The sequence below is a fragment of the Mytilus trossulus genome, chromosome 1 (assembly GCF_036588685.1).
Source record: "Mytilus trossulus isolate FHL-02 chromosome 1, PNRI_Mtr1.1.1.hap1, whole genome shotgun sequence".
In the NCBI taxonomy this organism is placed as follows: domain Eukaryota; kingdom Metazoa; phylum Mollusca; class Bivalvia; order Mytilida; family Mytilidae; genus Mytilus; species Mytilus trossulus.
In genome coordinates this window covers 42,878,974-42,895,599 of record NC_086373.1, presented here as the reverse complement: position 1 = coordinate 42,895,599, position 16,626 = coordinate 42,878,974, and the positions used below count along the sequence as shown (strand labels likewise).

General features: G+C 32.9%; 2 protein-coding genes and 1 long non-coding RNA gene across 3 annotated transcripts; all 3 read right to left on the bottom strand.

Annotated features, from left to right (window-relative positions):
- Positions 1–1,778: 1,778 nt before the first annotated feature.
- Positions 1,779–3,252, bottom strand: LOC134708186 (uncharacterized). The gene is made up of 4 exons (XR_010105814.1): positions 3,156–3,252; positions 2,948–3,004; positions 2,297–2,356; positions 1,779–1,819 (listed from the first exon to the last, which is right to left on the bottom strand). It is a non-coding gene; the product is annotated as an uncharacterized LOC134708186 (long non-coding RNA).
- Positions 3,253–5,702: 2,450 nt separating this feature from the next.
- On the bottom strand, positions 5,703–8,446 carry LOC134724941 (actin, cytoplasmic-like). The gene is made up of 2 exons (XM_063588333.1): positions 8,241–8,446; positions 5,703–7,057 (listed from the first exon to the last, which is right to left on the bottom strand). The coding sequence occupies exons 1-2, from the start codon at positions 8,349–8,351 to the stop codon at positions 6,044–6,046; spliced, it is 1,125 nt and encodes a 374-aa protein (XP_063444403.1). The 5' UTR covers positions 8,352–8,446; the 3' UTR covers positions 5,703–6,043.
- A 6,331-nt stretch (positions 8,447–14,777) lies between these two features.
- Positions 14,778–15,869, bottom strand: LOC134708176 (actin-like). The gene has a single exon (XM_063568512.1). It carries the CDS (start codon positions 15,858–15,860, stop codon positions 14,862–14,864), a length of 999 nt encoding a protein of 332 aa, XP_063424582.1. The 5' UTR covers positions 15,861–15,869; the 3' UTR covers positions 14,778–14,861.
- Positions 15,870–16,626: the final 757 nt, after the last annotated feature.

The following is a 16,626-nucleotide window of genomic DNA, read 5'->3' as shown; positions in this document are numbered from 1 at the left end:
TATGCACTTGCAGGAGGTTCTGGTTGTGGTGCAAACGTAACTGTAAAATAATTTTTAAATCAATTAGATAAAAAAACAGTGTTTTCTTGCATATAAGAAAGTTCCAAACTTATTATTTTCAAAACGTACAAGTGTTTTGCCATTTTTAAAAGGTTAACGTGCAAGACATTTTTAATTGTTAGATCATCGTGAAATGGCAATTTTGTTTCGCGTTCTTCCATGCAGATACCCCGCCGATTTACCGGCCCCTCTATGAAAAAACTGCCGATAACCTGGTAATGTGTGAAATGTTAGAAGTACATTTTTTGAAATAGATCTTAGTGTTGTTAGCAGTTGACAATTTGATTTTTTGGAGGGGGCAGCAGGATTTTATTATTTGTTAACCTTGTAAAAGACAGGATGAATATGAATGATTTACTACACAAAATTCAGCAATCATGCAATGGTTTCCAAAAGAGAAAATAACTTTCGCGCTGAAAAATATAAGTATGCGTAGCAACAGATGAAAAGAGAACAGTTTTTTTCTCCTTGTCACCTGCCCAAGAATATCTAATAGCCGATGCCTTCAAAGTTGTTGATATAAAGAAAGAGGGTCGCATACGGAATCAACTTCCAAGCAAGGACCGAAGCTTATAAACTCGGCAATTAAACGCAGGACTTCGGGAATGGGGAATGTCTGGAGAGCCGACTGTCTTAGTTGCTTCGGAAGTTGCTTCGGAATCTCTAGTCCGACATTACTAATTACCCATACTGATGGTGTCTATTTTTGATGTTCCTGAAATACAAGAACGTGTGGTTCCTAATTCAACATACATTTTTTCAAGCACTTAATGAATGGACTTGTCCTGATTTTTTTATCATATCAAATATTTGTCAATGGACGTTTAAACAAATCAATAAAGCTGTGTTCACCGTTAATGGCTCATTTTTAAAAATGTGCATGTGCTTTAATAGTACAAACTTGAAACCGATATGATTCTTCAAAACATATTATTAGGATTGTCAATGACGCTGCATGTTAAAATATAAACATAAAAATGAAAAAAATTACTTACAACAGTTTTTAATGCAGGCTGCAAGTGTGGGGTTTTCTACAAAAGAATATTTATACACATTTACATATGTTTTAAGGTTCTTGAACGATAATTATAACGTGCAAAAAAAAATATAAATCATGTTTAGCTGTTTAAAAAACCCTTTACAGATTATTAGCATAGTTTCATCATGTTACAAAAAAATATTCATCTGTATGTAGACCCCCCTTTTATTTTTAAACAAATTGTACAAAATTGTTTTTCTTTGCACAGAGCGCGACCAGATTTATTTAGTTTTTCGACGCGATCTATCAGATTATTTTTTACAAAATTTACACTACCTTGTATAATGTATGGAGGGATTTGCATTCAGAATAAATATTTGGATCATCTGCTCAACTAGAATGTTTTGTTCATCAAATTGGGGATTAGAGTCTCATTTTAGAGAAAAAAAACATACCCCCCTTGGAAGTTAAATTGTCGAAAGCTACCGGTAAATACAAAGTCCTGTTTATTAAATGTATATAGAAAAGTATTACGAAATTATTTGTTTTCATTCAACATGTTAAAAATTCAAAGTATGACCATGACTGACAAGTCCGAAAATCTATATACATCATACAACACATTTCGGTCAAAAGCTAATTTGCAAATATGAAACATCCAACAGAGATGATATTTTTAGTATTCTTTGCACAATAGCACTAGTATACATGTATGAGATTTCTAGTATGCATAATTACTTCTGTCTCCTTGCTTGATGCAGTTGTCATAAAAATTTCCGTCTACAATTAAAAACGTGAGATTAATATTTTGTATTATGTTACAGCTGATGATGATGATGATTTGTCAAGTTTTATCAAAACATATTCCCTTGAAATGACATCGCCCTTTTAACACGCTATTCGAAATAAGCCATATTCAACATTGAAAAATTAAAAATATATTACATTGCGATGGCATATGTATGTTCAAATTTACATTTTTGGTAAATAGTAATTGTTCTTTTTTATCAGCGAGATCTGCAAACATTATACTTGTAAGTATATAATGATTAATAACAAAATTATAAAATAACAGTAGTTGTTTTAAAAAACTTTTTTTGTGCTGAACGTTTATACAAAAAAAATTCGACGTGGGTGTTTTTTTCAAAATCGAATCCCCATAAAAATGTTTGATCTGATATTGATTCGAAAGCAATGATGTAGTAATTATGCATGATAGATATAGATGTTACTTTAGTAACAATAAATAATACATACCGTTACATTTCCTGATACATTCCGCTCTGTCCTTTACCTTTCCTCCTTTACCAATAATTCCTGGTAAAAAATAATATTTAAAAAAGAAATGTTGCTTTGTATACATCAGAAGTTAAAAATTGCTTGACTGATTCAGGATCACAGAAACTTACACAAAGTCGAGAGTAGAAAAAATCCTATAAAGCACATGTTGCAACCATACGTCATGGCAAGAAATCTGCAAACTTTTTGAAAAAGTGTTGTTCAATACCCAAAACACAAACAGACGTCATGTCATAATTTCACAAAAACAGTTTTACAAAAATAAATCTGAAATTCTGTTTAAATTGGCCCCAGTTCACACCGTCTTTCCTTAATAAGCTGCTGTCGAAGGTTTTACAAATTTTAAAATGAAAGACATAAATCTCAAATGAACCTTGCAACGGACACTTTCCGTAAAGATTTTTTGAAAGGATAATTTACAATTTGGCCATGGCGTTGTAAGTTTATTTTCGATCTATTTCATGTAGCTTGACTGTCCCTCTGATATCTTTCGCCCCTCATTCACAAATGTTTTTGAAATATAATACCACCAGTACTTTTACACACTAATTAACATTCAACACAAAAAGTGGACTCCTGCTAAATTCTAAATTTAGAGTTTGAACTTACCGTTTCCTGTAGCGGAGTCGCAGAATGCTCCACATGGATCTGCAAGACTGACAGTATCTGAAATAAATTTTTTATAAAATATTTCTTAAATTTCACAAATTAGGTGATGTTCTGTGTTTATCATTTTAAAAATACCAGGTAGACCGAAGAACAATAATTACAGCACGTCAAAGTATAAATGAAAGTTTTTCAGACCAATGGTTCTTACCTTGAACGAAGATAGCAGAAACAAGAACAAGTGTAAATACTGCGAAAATAGTCCGACCCATTCTTAAGACTTAGATGTAAAGTTACTGATAGAAATGGAAAGACAAAAATGCTGAATAGACAAACTGTTACTATTCAATGTGTGACAGATTCAAACATGTAGGAGAATGGTGAAAGAGGGTCCATATGAAAAACACACCAATAGCGAGTAAATAATAAACGATTGGAAGATGAGGTTGAATCAGCAAAATGATTACAGTACTTATATGTTTATTGTCGTTCATTTTTTTAGATTGAAACAGATAAGCTGCCATTTCATCAAAACGTATATGAATTATACTAATGGCCACTAGTAGTAGTTTTTCTATGACCAACATAATTTCAGTTGTATAGCTCATATGTTTACAATTAGAATATATGATGAGCTTTTTAAGTGGAAGCGCTTTTGATTTATCTTACTCAGCCCGGAATATGAATAGTTATTTCAGTATTTATTTACACGACTGGTCTTCCCTCATACATGTATGTGACAGCCTCAATCCAGCGTCACCTAACAACATTATATGTTAGAATGGATATTTGCACGAATGAAAAAAAGGCCAGAAATGCATAGTCATCAATTAAATCTAAATACTCCTTTACAGCATCAATGTTGACAAGACTTAGCTGTAACACATTGTACCATCTGATCACCCCATATGCTTCATACAATTATGATCAATTATGTATCTATTGTTTTATTCAACATTGATTTTTATTTACATTGTATGATGTTTAACAAGTTAACGTTTGATGTTTGATGATAAATATACTCGACATTCTTTTGGTAAAGCAATAGGGCACCGATAAATCTCAATTTTGTAAGTTGGTCTATATATGTACAGAGTCGAATTTTTAAGATAGTGAAAAATAGTTCAATTAAAAAAAGAAATAAAACGGTATGGTAAGTTAAGTATTTGCCATCATATATTGTTTTGGTCGGAAATATGTGCTAGCCGACTGGATATACGTTTTAGATTATGTATAATCTTCTGTTCAATGTTCAAAGTACACCTACGTCACACTTTGAATAACAAAATTTATGCAATTACCTGAATTCAATCATATTTTCAAACTGTTTGTACTTGAGACTAACACGTCTTGCAGTAAATGCAAAACTGTATAAACTATCAAAATAGACTATTTTACTATTTAGATTTGACCCACGCCCATCCTTATTAATAAATTATTGGACGTTCATGGATTACCCGATTTTTCTCAATCTCTATCAAAAAGAAGGTTTATTTTACGACATTGATAACGAATGTGTGTGATATTTGAGAAATAATATTCGTCACAACTCGGCATCGGCCGTACCCTTATCTAGATAGGATAGTAGCGGATTATACCGAGGATTGCCGAATAAGATTGGAACAACGGTCCATATTTTGACAATGTCGAAGATATTTTTTCCTTTTACAAGATGTGCATATAAATTGTCAGTACCAAAGCGCTAACAACACCATGATTGATACTACCCTCTACTCTGGGACTTGAACTTACCCCATTGGTCTTTACACATTTGATAAGTTGATTGGCGTTTAATATCACTTTCAGCACTAGTTTTTATTGATTAAAAAAACCGGAGTGAAAGAAGATACTACTTATAGTTTTACTAGAATCCTTTTAACGGAATGGAACAATTTGAAACATATTGTTTATCCTATACAGTGTAATGTATTGCTAAAAACGATAAAGCAAGTGTCAAGATTAAGAACAGCAATAAGAGCTTTCCATTCTCAATTTTAGTATCTGCTACCACATCAAATCGTGTATACTCTCAGAATATTTTTACGAGTATGGTACAATAATTGGTAAAAAGACAACTCAATAAACATGGCAAAAGACTGTCCATCTCTCTGTTTCTTCAAAAAATTGTTACATCACTTGTCTCGCACTAGCTTTTTAAAAGGATCCATATGAAAAAAACAAGGAGATGTGGTGAAATTGTCAATGAAATAACTCTTTATCAGATCAAATGACGAAAATTAATGTCATCGGACGGCGTTCACCAATGAACAAAACCCATAAAGCTTATCTACCATTTTTGGATTTCCCCCTCTCGGATTGAAGCATAATTTAAAGGACGCATGCTTTATAGTCAAGAAAAACACTTTCAGAGTCATACATTTTCACACCCTGGTAACTGAAGTTACACGTGCATTTAAGTGTCCCTCCATTAATTATACCACGTAAAATGCCATGTGCATTTACATAAGGATCGGGCATAGTTTGTTTCAAAGTCTTTAATCATTTGTAAACTATTATTTCCCTCTGTATTCCATCTATTATTTTAATCGTCATCTTCTATATATTTTTTCATATAACATATCTTATTTGTCATGACATATAACAAACAAGATCAGAAACAAGTTATCACAACTTAGATAGCCTTCTCCTAAATATTATAAGTCTAATAAAACATAAATATAAAGATATGTAATAACATGATGAGATTATTACAAAATCACACATAAAAGATATAAAAATAAATCTCACAATTTCCAAAGTAAGTAAACAACCATAGATTTATTGTAACAATATGATTATGTACACATGTATATGCAAGATTTATTGGGATATCTCCCTTTTTGCCTTTATATCTTAGAAAAAAATCATCCATTTTATGGAACGGTTACATGAAAACCTGAGATGTCAAAACTATTAATATTTGTTGTAGTATGATGTTGATATACTAGTAATTGAAATCGTTATTCTATGTATACAAAACATCACTTCCGATCAATCATTATTCTATAAAGAACCCATAGCTGATTCATACAACACATGTATAGTAGATAAGTTGAATTAATTTCATTCAGTTATCCAATTTTACAAAAAATGACGAGTTTAAAAACATTTTTTGTGCACAATCATCGGACCCTCCTCATCATATTCCTCTTTAGTGATGCACATTTGTTGAAAGGTTGGTAAAGAAGCAAGGATTGAACCACCAACCCATGCTGAATTCTTTATATTTGGTGGAGTTTGTACGGTTATTTCCCTAATGAGAGGTGCTAGGTTAGTGATTTCACTTTGCATACGTTCAGTTATCCCAGGAGTTCGAGATGTCTCGCCACATAAAATGATATTACCATACAGATCTTTACGAAGATCCTGACCACTTTTTAAAATACTATAGTTTAATGTTTCATGAAGCCCGGGAGACTCTCTTCCAGCAATAGATGGTTGGAACAGAGATTCCATACAACGAATTCGTTCATTGCCGATACTGACAATTTTTCCATCTGGAAGTTCGAATTTCTTTTCTAAAGAGGATCCTCCAGTTGTAAACTTTTCCATTTCTTTTTCAAAATCGGATGCAACGTAGCATAGATTTTCTTTGATATAACGAATGATTTCTCGGTCTGCCACGGAAGAGAAATCGAAACTATAACCTTTATCAATGAGAGATTGCTGTAAGCAATCCATAACGTCTCGCCCACCCAGCTCCGATTTCATTACAGAATGGCGAAGTGCATAACCTTCATAAGTAGGTAAAGAATACGAAATATTTTCACCTATATCCAACGCCACACCAGTAATACAACCAGAAGAATGAAGGGAAAGAACTCCTTTTGCTTTAACATACATGGCAGGGAAATTAAAAGTTTCGAATATCATCATTGTCATTTTTTCTCTGTTTAATTTAGGATTTAATTGAGCCTCGGTTAGTAAAATAGGATGTTCTTCCGTAACAATACCAAGTTCGTTAGTGAATGTGTGGTGTAATATATGTTCCATATCATCCCAGTTTGTGATATAACCAAATTGAGTTGGATATTTTACCGAAAGGAGTCCTCGTTTTCTGCTCGCTTCATTGCCAACGTAAACGGAATTAGGATCCATTCCAGCTGCTACGCCCTATAATAAAACAAATAATGCTTTACGTTGATAGTACACTATATTAAAAATTAGGTAACAGAAAGGTAAACGGGAATTTCATTTAAGAATTGAATGCTTCTTTTTGTAAATTTATTGGGTGGTAAAAGCGTTGACCGAAGTACATTTTGTATGAAGCGCGGAAGCGCTTCATTCTAAAAATGTACGCACGGTCAACGCTTTTACAACCCTATAAAGTTTCAAAAAGAAGTATTCAATACTTATAATTACATTTTTTTAGCCATAATCATGAAAACACGATTTTTATCCAGTTTTATTTAATTCACCTGTGCACTTTTTTGTGGGACCTCGTGTCATCATGCATGATAAATGCAATTGTTTACGGAATAACATGTTAGCCAATCAGAATAACGTATTATAATGAAACTTACATCTAATGTAATTATTGATTTATATATGACATATCAAATATTGAATGCAATTTAAGCATGTGGAATTTCACCTGAATATTATATGAAAAATATTATTTCAATCTACCTCATCCTGTGGTGGAAAAAAGGAAATATCTGTAATAATGGAAATCTGGTATGTTGGTTATATTTAATAGCAACCTTAAAAGAGAGAAAGAAAGAGTCTCGGCCTGGGTACTATATTTATCAAAACAATTATTTGATAACAGCCAGCTGTTTTTCACGGAAATGTTTTTCTACCTTTAAAATTAGTTGCTCTCAGTAACATAACATCATGAGCACCCATAGCTGATTCTCCCCCTCTTATAACTTGTGAATAGCTAGTGTTGACGAAGTTATCTTCACATCATGTACAATGTATAAGAAGACAGCGGTTTGGGAAATGGATCCTTTATTTTGCTTTTCCATATTATATGTTATACTTTTTTGTGTTCATATTCTTTATCATTTTAATTTATTTTTAACAAATCAAGTTCAATGCAATCTTACTCTTATCCATACAACATTTCAGTAGCAGTATATTTTATTTATGCTGCCCCTCTATTTTTATTGTACAAATGCCCCAGGCGTTTGCTCAAGATCTACAATCAAAACAACGAAATATATATTATACTTATCTAAATTAATACAATAACGATGGGCGGCCGACACTATTAAGGACGACTAAGTCAAATTAAATATACTTGTTAAAGCCTAAACACAATATCAAGGAAATCCAAAGAATCCATACAAACCACTTGTCTCGGTTTGCCCACCATGGCAGGAAACACAGATTTTGGGTTGTCTTCTCCTGCGAAACCAGCTTTACAGAACCACGATCCGTTGTCTACAACTACAGTTGCCATACTGACGGTTTGAACTTTATAAGAAAAGTTAATAAAGTAAGTAAAAAACAAGCAATAAAGTTGTTACAAATTTGTTTATATAGTTTCCGGTATAAATCATCCAAACGTGTCGGAAATAAACATTGTATTTATATGGGCACCTGTTCGGGACATATATTATATATATCAAACAAAAATAACAGATTAGATTACTATATCAGTAAACATGTTATTAAAATCTAAGAATATCATACACTCAATTTTTGAATATCGATTATTCATTACTATGAATATTCATTTCAGTACAAAATGTATACATATACTAAAGTTGAAAAAATGAAAATTCCAGAATCTAATCTAAAAATCAAACGAACATATATTGAAAGTTTTGTCGTATTTCATTTTTACTAATTCACATGTTTTTTTCTGTTGCCCTGTTTGTTATGTAGTGTCCATTCTACTTTCAATATTTTGAATAATAACGATAAAACAAATATGTAACACATACACACACGACAACCACTGAATTTACAGGCTCATGACTTGGTACAGGCTCTCACATAAATAATGTGGCGGGGTTAAACATGTGAGTGGGATCCCAACCCTCCCCTAACCTGGGACAGTGATATAACAGTACAACAAAAGAACGAACTATAAAATCTGGATTAAAGTATCGTGTTTTCCTGTGGCTGACATAATCAAACGATTACGAATGCATTTGTAAATAGCTCAATAATGAATATATATATATATACATATTTATACAGAAAAATGTATATTCATAACAGTAAAATTAATAAATTAACTGAGTTTCTTGTACGTTACGTTTTTTTTAATAATATTTAGCTTATAACTTAAAACACATTTGAATAAGTATGTGATTATATATCTGGATCTGACATTGACCAAACCATTTGTAATTTATTATATGAATTTCAAAAATTTTGGTAACGTATATGCTCTTCAACTTTGTAACTGTTTGGCTATATAAATATTTTGTTATTAGCGTCACTGATGAGTCTTATGTAGATGAAACGCGCGTCTGGCGTACTAAATTATAATCCTGGTTCCTTTGATTACTATTTACACCATTAGGTTGATGCCACTGCTGGTGAAAGTTTCGTCCCCGAGGGTATCACCAGCCCAGTAGTCAAAACTTTGGTGTGGACATGAATATCAATAATGTGGTTATTTTTATAAATTTCCTGTAAACAAAAGTTTAAATTTTTCGAAAAACTAAGGATTTTCTTATTCCAGACGTAGACTTCCTTAGCCGTATTTTGAACAACTTTTTGGAATTTTGATCCTCAATGCTCTCCAACTTAGTAATTGTTTGGCTTTTTAAATATTTTAATATGAGCGTCACTGATGAGTCTTATGTAAACGAAACGCGCGTCTGGTGTACTAAATTATAATCCTGGTACCTTTGATAACCAATAAGCTTTATTTGAAACAATGGAGACTCTCATTTTCAAGGAAATGAACATTTGAGAAGGAAGTGTTTTTTGCCACGTATTGTGATGTCTTTTACGGACTTCTGTCGACCAATTGTGACGATACTGTACAATTAAAGCTTTAGTATGAGGTCGATATTAGAATATAACGTACTGAAAGAAGTATATTGACTGAGAACAATAACTATGCAATAAAAAATTGCATCTGCTTTATTTCGGTTTACTTAAAGAAAATATACTTGAACAGGTGGCTGTTTCTAATTGAATTCATTTAGTATAAAGACTGTACACAATATCAAAAATTAATATATACCATGTAAGATATATTTGGTAATTCCCTTTCTCACGGGTTTCATTCGGTTTATATAGAGAAATGATCGTGAAAGAATATCCAACGGCGGTCAAGTATTGAGCGACGATCGTGAAAGTTCTGGTAACGGATCGTGATAGACATTTAATGTACATTCTAGTTCAGAATCTTTGAAAAAATCGCGGAACAAATCCGAACAAAAAAATATGTCTGTCAAAAAAAATGATTCAACTTTCTCAACATAACTGTGAAAGAAGATAAAGAAAATATGAAGTACTTTTTGAAAAAACACAAAAGGCACAATGCGTGTCTATGAAATTAATTACAAATAACACGCTTTTTGTACCTATAATGGCCATATTTCAGAATATCATGACACATTTGAAATTTAATCTTTGGTGTATCTGATAGTACAGTAATGTTAAAGTATGTTCTCCATAAAAAGCGTTAATTTGCTTATGAAAACTTTGAATTTGTTGAATATCAACCAAACTTGATCGTGAAAGATCAGGCAACGTATTTTGTCGATCGTGAAAGAAAATGCGTGACCAGACTTAAAATACTAGTAATCAGAAATCAGTATTTCTTTTACCATTTGATAAATCTGCAAGTGGTTGAAGCCTGTAACTATTTTGATAAGGATGAACATAAAAGCTATTATCTTTTTTTCTATTCAACACTTTACCTCGAAAGTTAAACTAGAGGCCCTAAAGAGCCTGTGTCGCTCACCTTGGTCTATGTGAATATTAAACAAACGACACAGATTGGTTAATGACAAAATTGTGTTTTGGTGATTGTGATGTGTTTGTGCATCTTACTTTACTGAACATTCTTGCTACTTACAATTATTTCTATCTATAATGAACTTGGTCCAGTAGTTTCAGTGGAAAATGTTAGTAAAAATTTACAAATTTATTTAAAATTGGTAAATTGACTATAAAGGACAATAACTCCTTAGGGGGTCAATTGACCATTTTCGTCATGTTGACTTATTTTTAGGTTATTTTCTGTACATTATTGCTGTTTACAGTTTATCGCCATCTATAATAATATTCAAGATAATAACAAATAACGGCAAAATGTCCTTAAAATAACCAATTCAGGGGCAGCAACCTTACAAAAGGTTGTCCGATCCATCTGAAAATTTCAAGGCAGATATATCTTTGCCTGATAAACAATTTTACACCTGTCAGATTTGCTCTATATGCCTTGGTTTTTGAGTTAAAATCCTTTTACCCCTATTTTCTATTCTTAGCCGTGGCAGCCATCTTGGTTGGTTGGCCGGATCACGCCACACATTTTCAAAACTTGATACCCCAAAGATGATTTTGACCGAGTTTGGGTTAATTTGGCTCAGCAGTTTCAGTGAAGGAGATTTTTGTAAAAGATTACTAAGATTTATGAAAAGTGTTTAAAAGGGCAATAACTCATAAAGGGATCAACTGACCATTTTGGTCATGTTGCCTTATATGTAAATCTTACTTTGCTTAACATTAATCAATTTTTTGATTGAGTTAAGTCTGCCAATTGATATTTTATCGTATGTTTTTATATGTTGTGATGTTATGCTATTGTTTCAGAAAAAGGGAGAAGGTTTGGGCCCATTAAAACGTTTAATCCCGCTGCAAATGTTTGCACCTGTCCTAAGTCAGGAATCTGATGTACAGTAGTTGTCGTTTGTTTATGTAATATATACGTGTTTCTCGTTTCTCGTTTTGTTTATATAGATTAGACCGATGGTTTTCCCGTTTGAATGGTTTTACACTAGTTATTTTGGGGCCCTTTATAGCTTGTTGTTCGGTGTGAGCCAAGGCTCCGTGTTGAAAGCCGTACTTTAACCTATAATGGTTTAATTTTTGAATTGTTGTTTGGATAGAGAGTTGTCTCATTGGCACTCACACCACATCTTCCTATATCTAATTATTGCTGTTTACATTTTATCTCTATCTTTAATTATATGTAAGATAATAACCAAAAACAGCAAAATTTTTCCTAAAACTACTAATTCAGGGGCAGCAACCAAACAACAGGTTGTCGGATTCATCTGAAAATTTCTTGTCAGATAGATCTTGACCTGATTGACAGTTTGGTCTCTTTGTCAGATTTGCTCTAAATGCTTTGGTTTTTGAGTTATAAGCCAAAAACTGCATTTTACCCCCATGTTCTATTTTTAGCCATGGCGGCCATCTTGGTTGGTTGTCATGGTCACGCCACACATGTTTTAAACTAGATACCATTTGGGCCAGGTGTGCTAAAAACCAAACTAATAACGTTTCTAAATAAGTGTGAAAGATTCAGCTCTGTGAATCGGTCTAGTGCACTTCAGGCAGACCGACACTAGTTAACCAATAATATGGATATGCAACATTTAAACCAAATGTTTTGTTATTCATCAAACAAAAAATCATAGCAAAAAAAGCACATTTCATGTGTAATTTTGGATTGAACGATAACCAGCATTTTGTGCAACAGAACATTTTAAGTTTTTTTTATAAACAACGCAGATAAAGATTGATTTAACTATATAGTACATACTTTAGAATATCAAAGCGCAAATGCTGTACATAATGTCTTGTTTGCTTTACTAATGATAGTATATTTGTTGAACGTCTATCATATCAAGGGTTTTACTAGAAGTGTCAAATGCGCTTAAGATTGTCAATGTTTCATAAGAAAAGGTCATGGTCAGATGAACCATGCCATACAGATCTCTACAAATTTCCCGTAATCAAATAAATGTGTTTCGATCCTTACAGTGCCTTAGAAACTGACAATTTTAAAAGTTATGCTTTGCCAATTAATTCGGAACATAAGGTCAAAAGTATATGAACTCTGACCGACAACCAGGCATTGAAATCTTACTATAATTTAATTAATTAAACATAACTGAAGTCATCATGGTCATATCAGAAACATGCAGACAGACATGTTCACCATACACGAAACACCTTGTCGCTATAGCATACAGGTACAAAATGTATATATTCAAAAGGCAAAACAACATAAAACAAACATTGCCGAATGATGCATGATAACGAGCTCAATGTTAGTTGAATAATTTATTGAAAACAACACGTTATTAATTTCTTGCGTCCGAAGCGCTTTTCTGGATTTACCTTCATCAGGAACGCTCAAAGCCAAACATTTGAAATCCGAAGATGTATAAGTACCGAAACCGTTGAAGAGTTGTATGTCAAAAATACCTAACATAAATAGCCAAATTCATCTAAAGCCAACTTTGCCTGAGGGAGTTGAAACCTTAGTTTCTTAATAATTTATAAATGCAACTTTGCACAAGTCGAAAATATACACCTTACAATCATAACAACAGACAGTTATTCTAAAGCTTAACGAATCCTCGATACGGACTTGACCACTAAGGTGAATCTTCATCCATGAAATGAGGCAAATTCAGGGTCAGGTGAATCCTGTCTGACGGACATTTAGTATAGGATCCAATATACAAAATATGGGTATCCTATAACTCATGATCAGTGAGTACTTCACATGACAATAAAACAACTTCATCCCACAATCATCCAACTGTTTTTACAAACAACATGTTCACAAATGTCCAAATGATAATTTTAATGTATTTGCGCGTCTGGCGTACTAAATTACAATCCTACTACCTTTGATAACTATTTACACCACTGGGTCGATGCCATTTCTGGTGGACTATTCGTCCCCGAGGGTATCATCAACCCAGTATTCAACACTTCAATGTTGACATGAATATCAAAACTGTGGTCATTTGATACAAATTTCTTGTTTACAAAACTTAGATGTTTTCGAAAAACTAAGGATTACCATAGTCATATTTGGTTCAACTTTTTGGAATTTTGAATCCTCCATGCTCTTCAACATTTTACTTGTTTGGCTTAAACCTATTGAGGATGTTGACCTATCTAGCCTTTTTCAATATCAATAACAAATATCAATTATCATATAATGGAAGAATAATGTGAACGTCTTCGAAGCATCAGATCTTTCACGATCCTTTTCACGATCTTCAAAAATGCGGTACGTAATCTTTCACGATACAAAAAAATCAATTTTGTGTAGATAGCTCTTTTTTTACCAAGTTTCAGATTATATTTATACAAAATTACTATGAAAACCGTTTAATTAATTCAAATACAATGCCCTTATTCTGATAAACGTAGTTTATCTAGTCGAATTTGGGAAAAAATCGTGTTTGTTTACGTTTTTTATGTCATTGAAATGTCGAGAAGCAATCTGCCTTTTGACGTTTTGTAATAGCTATGTACTTTTGAAACTGGATATTCTGACATACTGATCATAATATTGAACCATTTTGACAGACAGTTTTATTTTGCCATAAATTTGTCTGTGTAATTAATTAAATTAGAATATTTACTGAACTTGCATATGTCTTCTCGATTAAATGTCTTTCACGATCCGTTACCAGAACTTTCACGATCGTCTCTCAATACTTGACAGCCGTTAGATATTTTTTCACGATCATTTCTCTCGATAAACCGAATGACACCCGTGTTTCTGGCCATCATGATATATATATGAGCAATCAACTTCATCCAATGTATGGAATGGCAAATGAAAACTTGAGAGTAAAAACTGTTAATGTAATATAATGCTAATATATTTGAATTTGTTATTCAATGTTAATAAAACATGAATTCCTATCTATTAATTCTTTTTAAAATCTACAGCTGATTCGTGCCACTGATAAACATTAGATAGTTTAAAGTTAGATGATTCAGTTATCTTATTTAAATAATGAGTTTAAAAACACTTGTTGATCACAATTCTCGGACCAATCTCATCATATTCCTCTTTAGTGATACACATTCCTTGAAAAGTTGGTAAAGATGCAAGGATAGAACCGCCAACCCATGCCGAATTCTTTATATCTGGTGGAGTCTTTACATTTATTTTCTTAACGAGTGGTGCAAGTTTATTAATCTCACTTTGCATACGTCCAGTTATCCCTGGAGTCCGAGATGACTCGCCGCATAAGACAATATTTTCATACAGATCTTTATGAAGCTCCACATCACATTTTAAAATACTATCGTTTATCGTTTCATGAAGACCCTGAAACTGCATTCCCATTATAAGTGGTTGAAAGAAGGTTTCCACGCATCGAATTTGTTCACTCCCTATATTTACAATTTGTCCATCTGGAAGCTCAAAATTCTTTTCTAAAGAGGATGCTTCGGTCGAAAACCTTTCCATTTCTTTTTTGTAATCGGATGCAACGTAGCACATATTTTCTTTGATATAACGAATGATTTTAATGTCAGCCAGAGAAGTGAAAGAATAACCTCTATCATTGAGAGATCGTTCTAAGCAACCAGTTATGTCTCCCCCAGATACAGGCGATCTCTTTACGGCATGGCGAAGTGCATAACCCTCATATGCAGGTGTAGAATAAGAAGTACCGTCACATATGTCCAATGCTATACCAGTAATACAACTAGAAGAATAAAGGGAAAGAACTCCTTTTGCTTTAACATACATCGCAGGGAAATTAAAAGATTCGAAAATAATCTGTGTCATTTTTTCTCTGTTAGCTTTATGATTATATGTTGGCTCAGTTAGTAAGATGGAATGCTCCTCCGTTGCAATACCAAGTTCGTTATTGAATGTGTGGTGTAATAAATGTTCCATATAGTCCCAGTGTACAATATAACCCTCATCAGTTGGATAGTTCTCTTTAAGGAGTCCTTCTTTTTTCTTAGATTCGAGTTCACTGCCAACGTAAACGGGATTCCAATCCATACCAGCTGCTACGCCCTACAGTAAAACATACCAAATTATACTATTTACGGGTGCTACATTTGAAGCAGGTTAAGCTTACCATTCTGGGGTACGCGAGATCACCACCAGTTTCTTTTTGGGTTAGTCACGGTTGCTTATTCGTTAGTTTGTCTTTTTCTTTTTTTAGCCATGGCGTTTACAGTTTATTTTCGATCTATGAGGTTGACTGTCCCACTGGTATCTGTCGACCGTCTTTTACGATAGTACAATGTCGAAAATAAAATTCAATGTTCCCTATTGAAGATGAAATGTACATAAATGGGAATTTTACAGTTTTTCATGAAACAAGCGACCGTTCTACATCTCATCTGTAAATTACTTAATTGAAACTTATTTTAGCATGAGTTAAAGTTGTTCATTTCGGTTTTCTTTTTCAAACAATGATTCAAATTAGGTAAAGAAAGTAAAAGTTTATGTAACTACAGTACTCCGCCATAAGTGTTCGTAAAACAACAATGAAAACAATGGCGGTCACTTCACGGAAAGGTAAACAAGATTTGACCGTCGTCTCCATGTCACAATCGGGATGGCAATGCATCTATATATTGATGATCATGTGGAAAAAACATGTGGTTATGAAACGTGCGTGATGACGTCAGAGGCGTCTGCACGTACGTTGTAGCTAATTTTATCAAAATGGATCGCAAGTAAAAATAACTGACATCTGATCAGAAAAGTCGTCTTGCTGCATTAAATGATGCAGGTTACAGAAAAAGTGATATCGAAA

Coding starts and splice junctions, on each gene's coding strand:
- LOC134724941 (XM_063588333.1), bottom strand. CDS start 8,351: ATGGCAACTGTAGTTGTAGACAACGGATCGTGGTTCTGTAAAGCTGGT. Junction 7,058..8,240: donor TGGGCAAACCGAGACAAGTG/GTTTGTATGGAT, acceptor GTTTTATTATAG/GGCGTAGCAGCTGGAATGGA.
- LOC134708176 (XM_063568512.1), bottom strand. CDS start 15,860: ATGGATTGGAATCCCGTTTACGTTGGCAGTGAACTCGAATCTAAGAAA.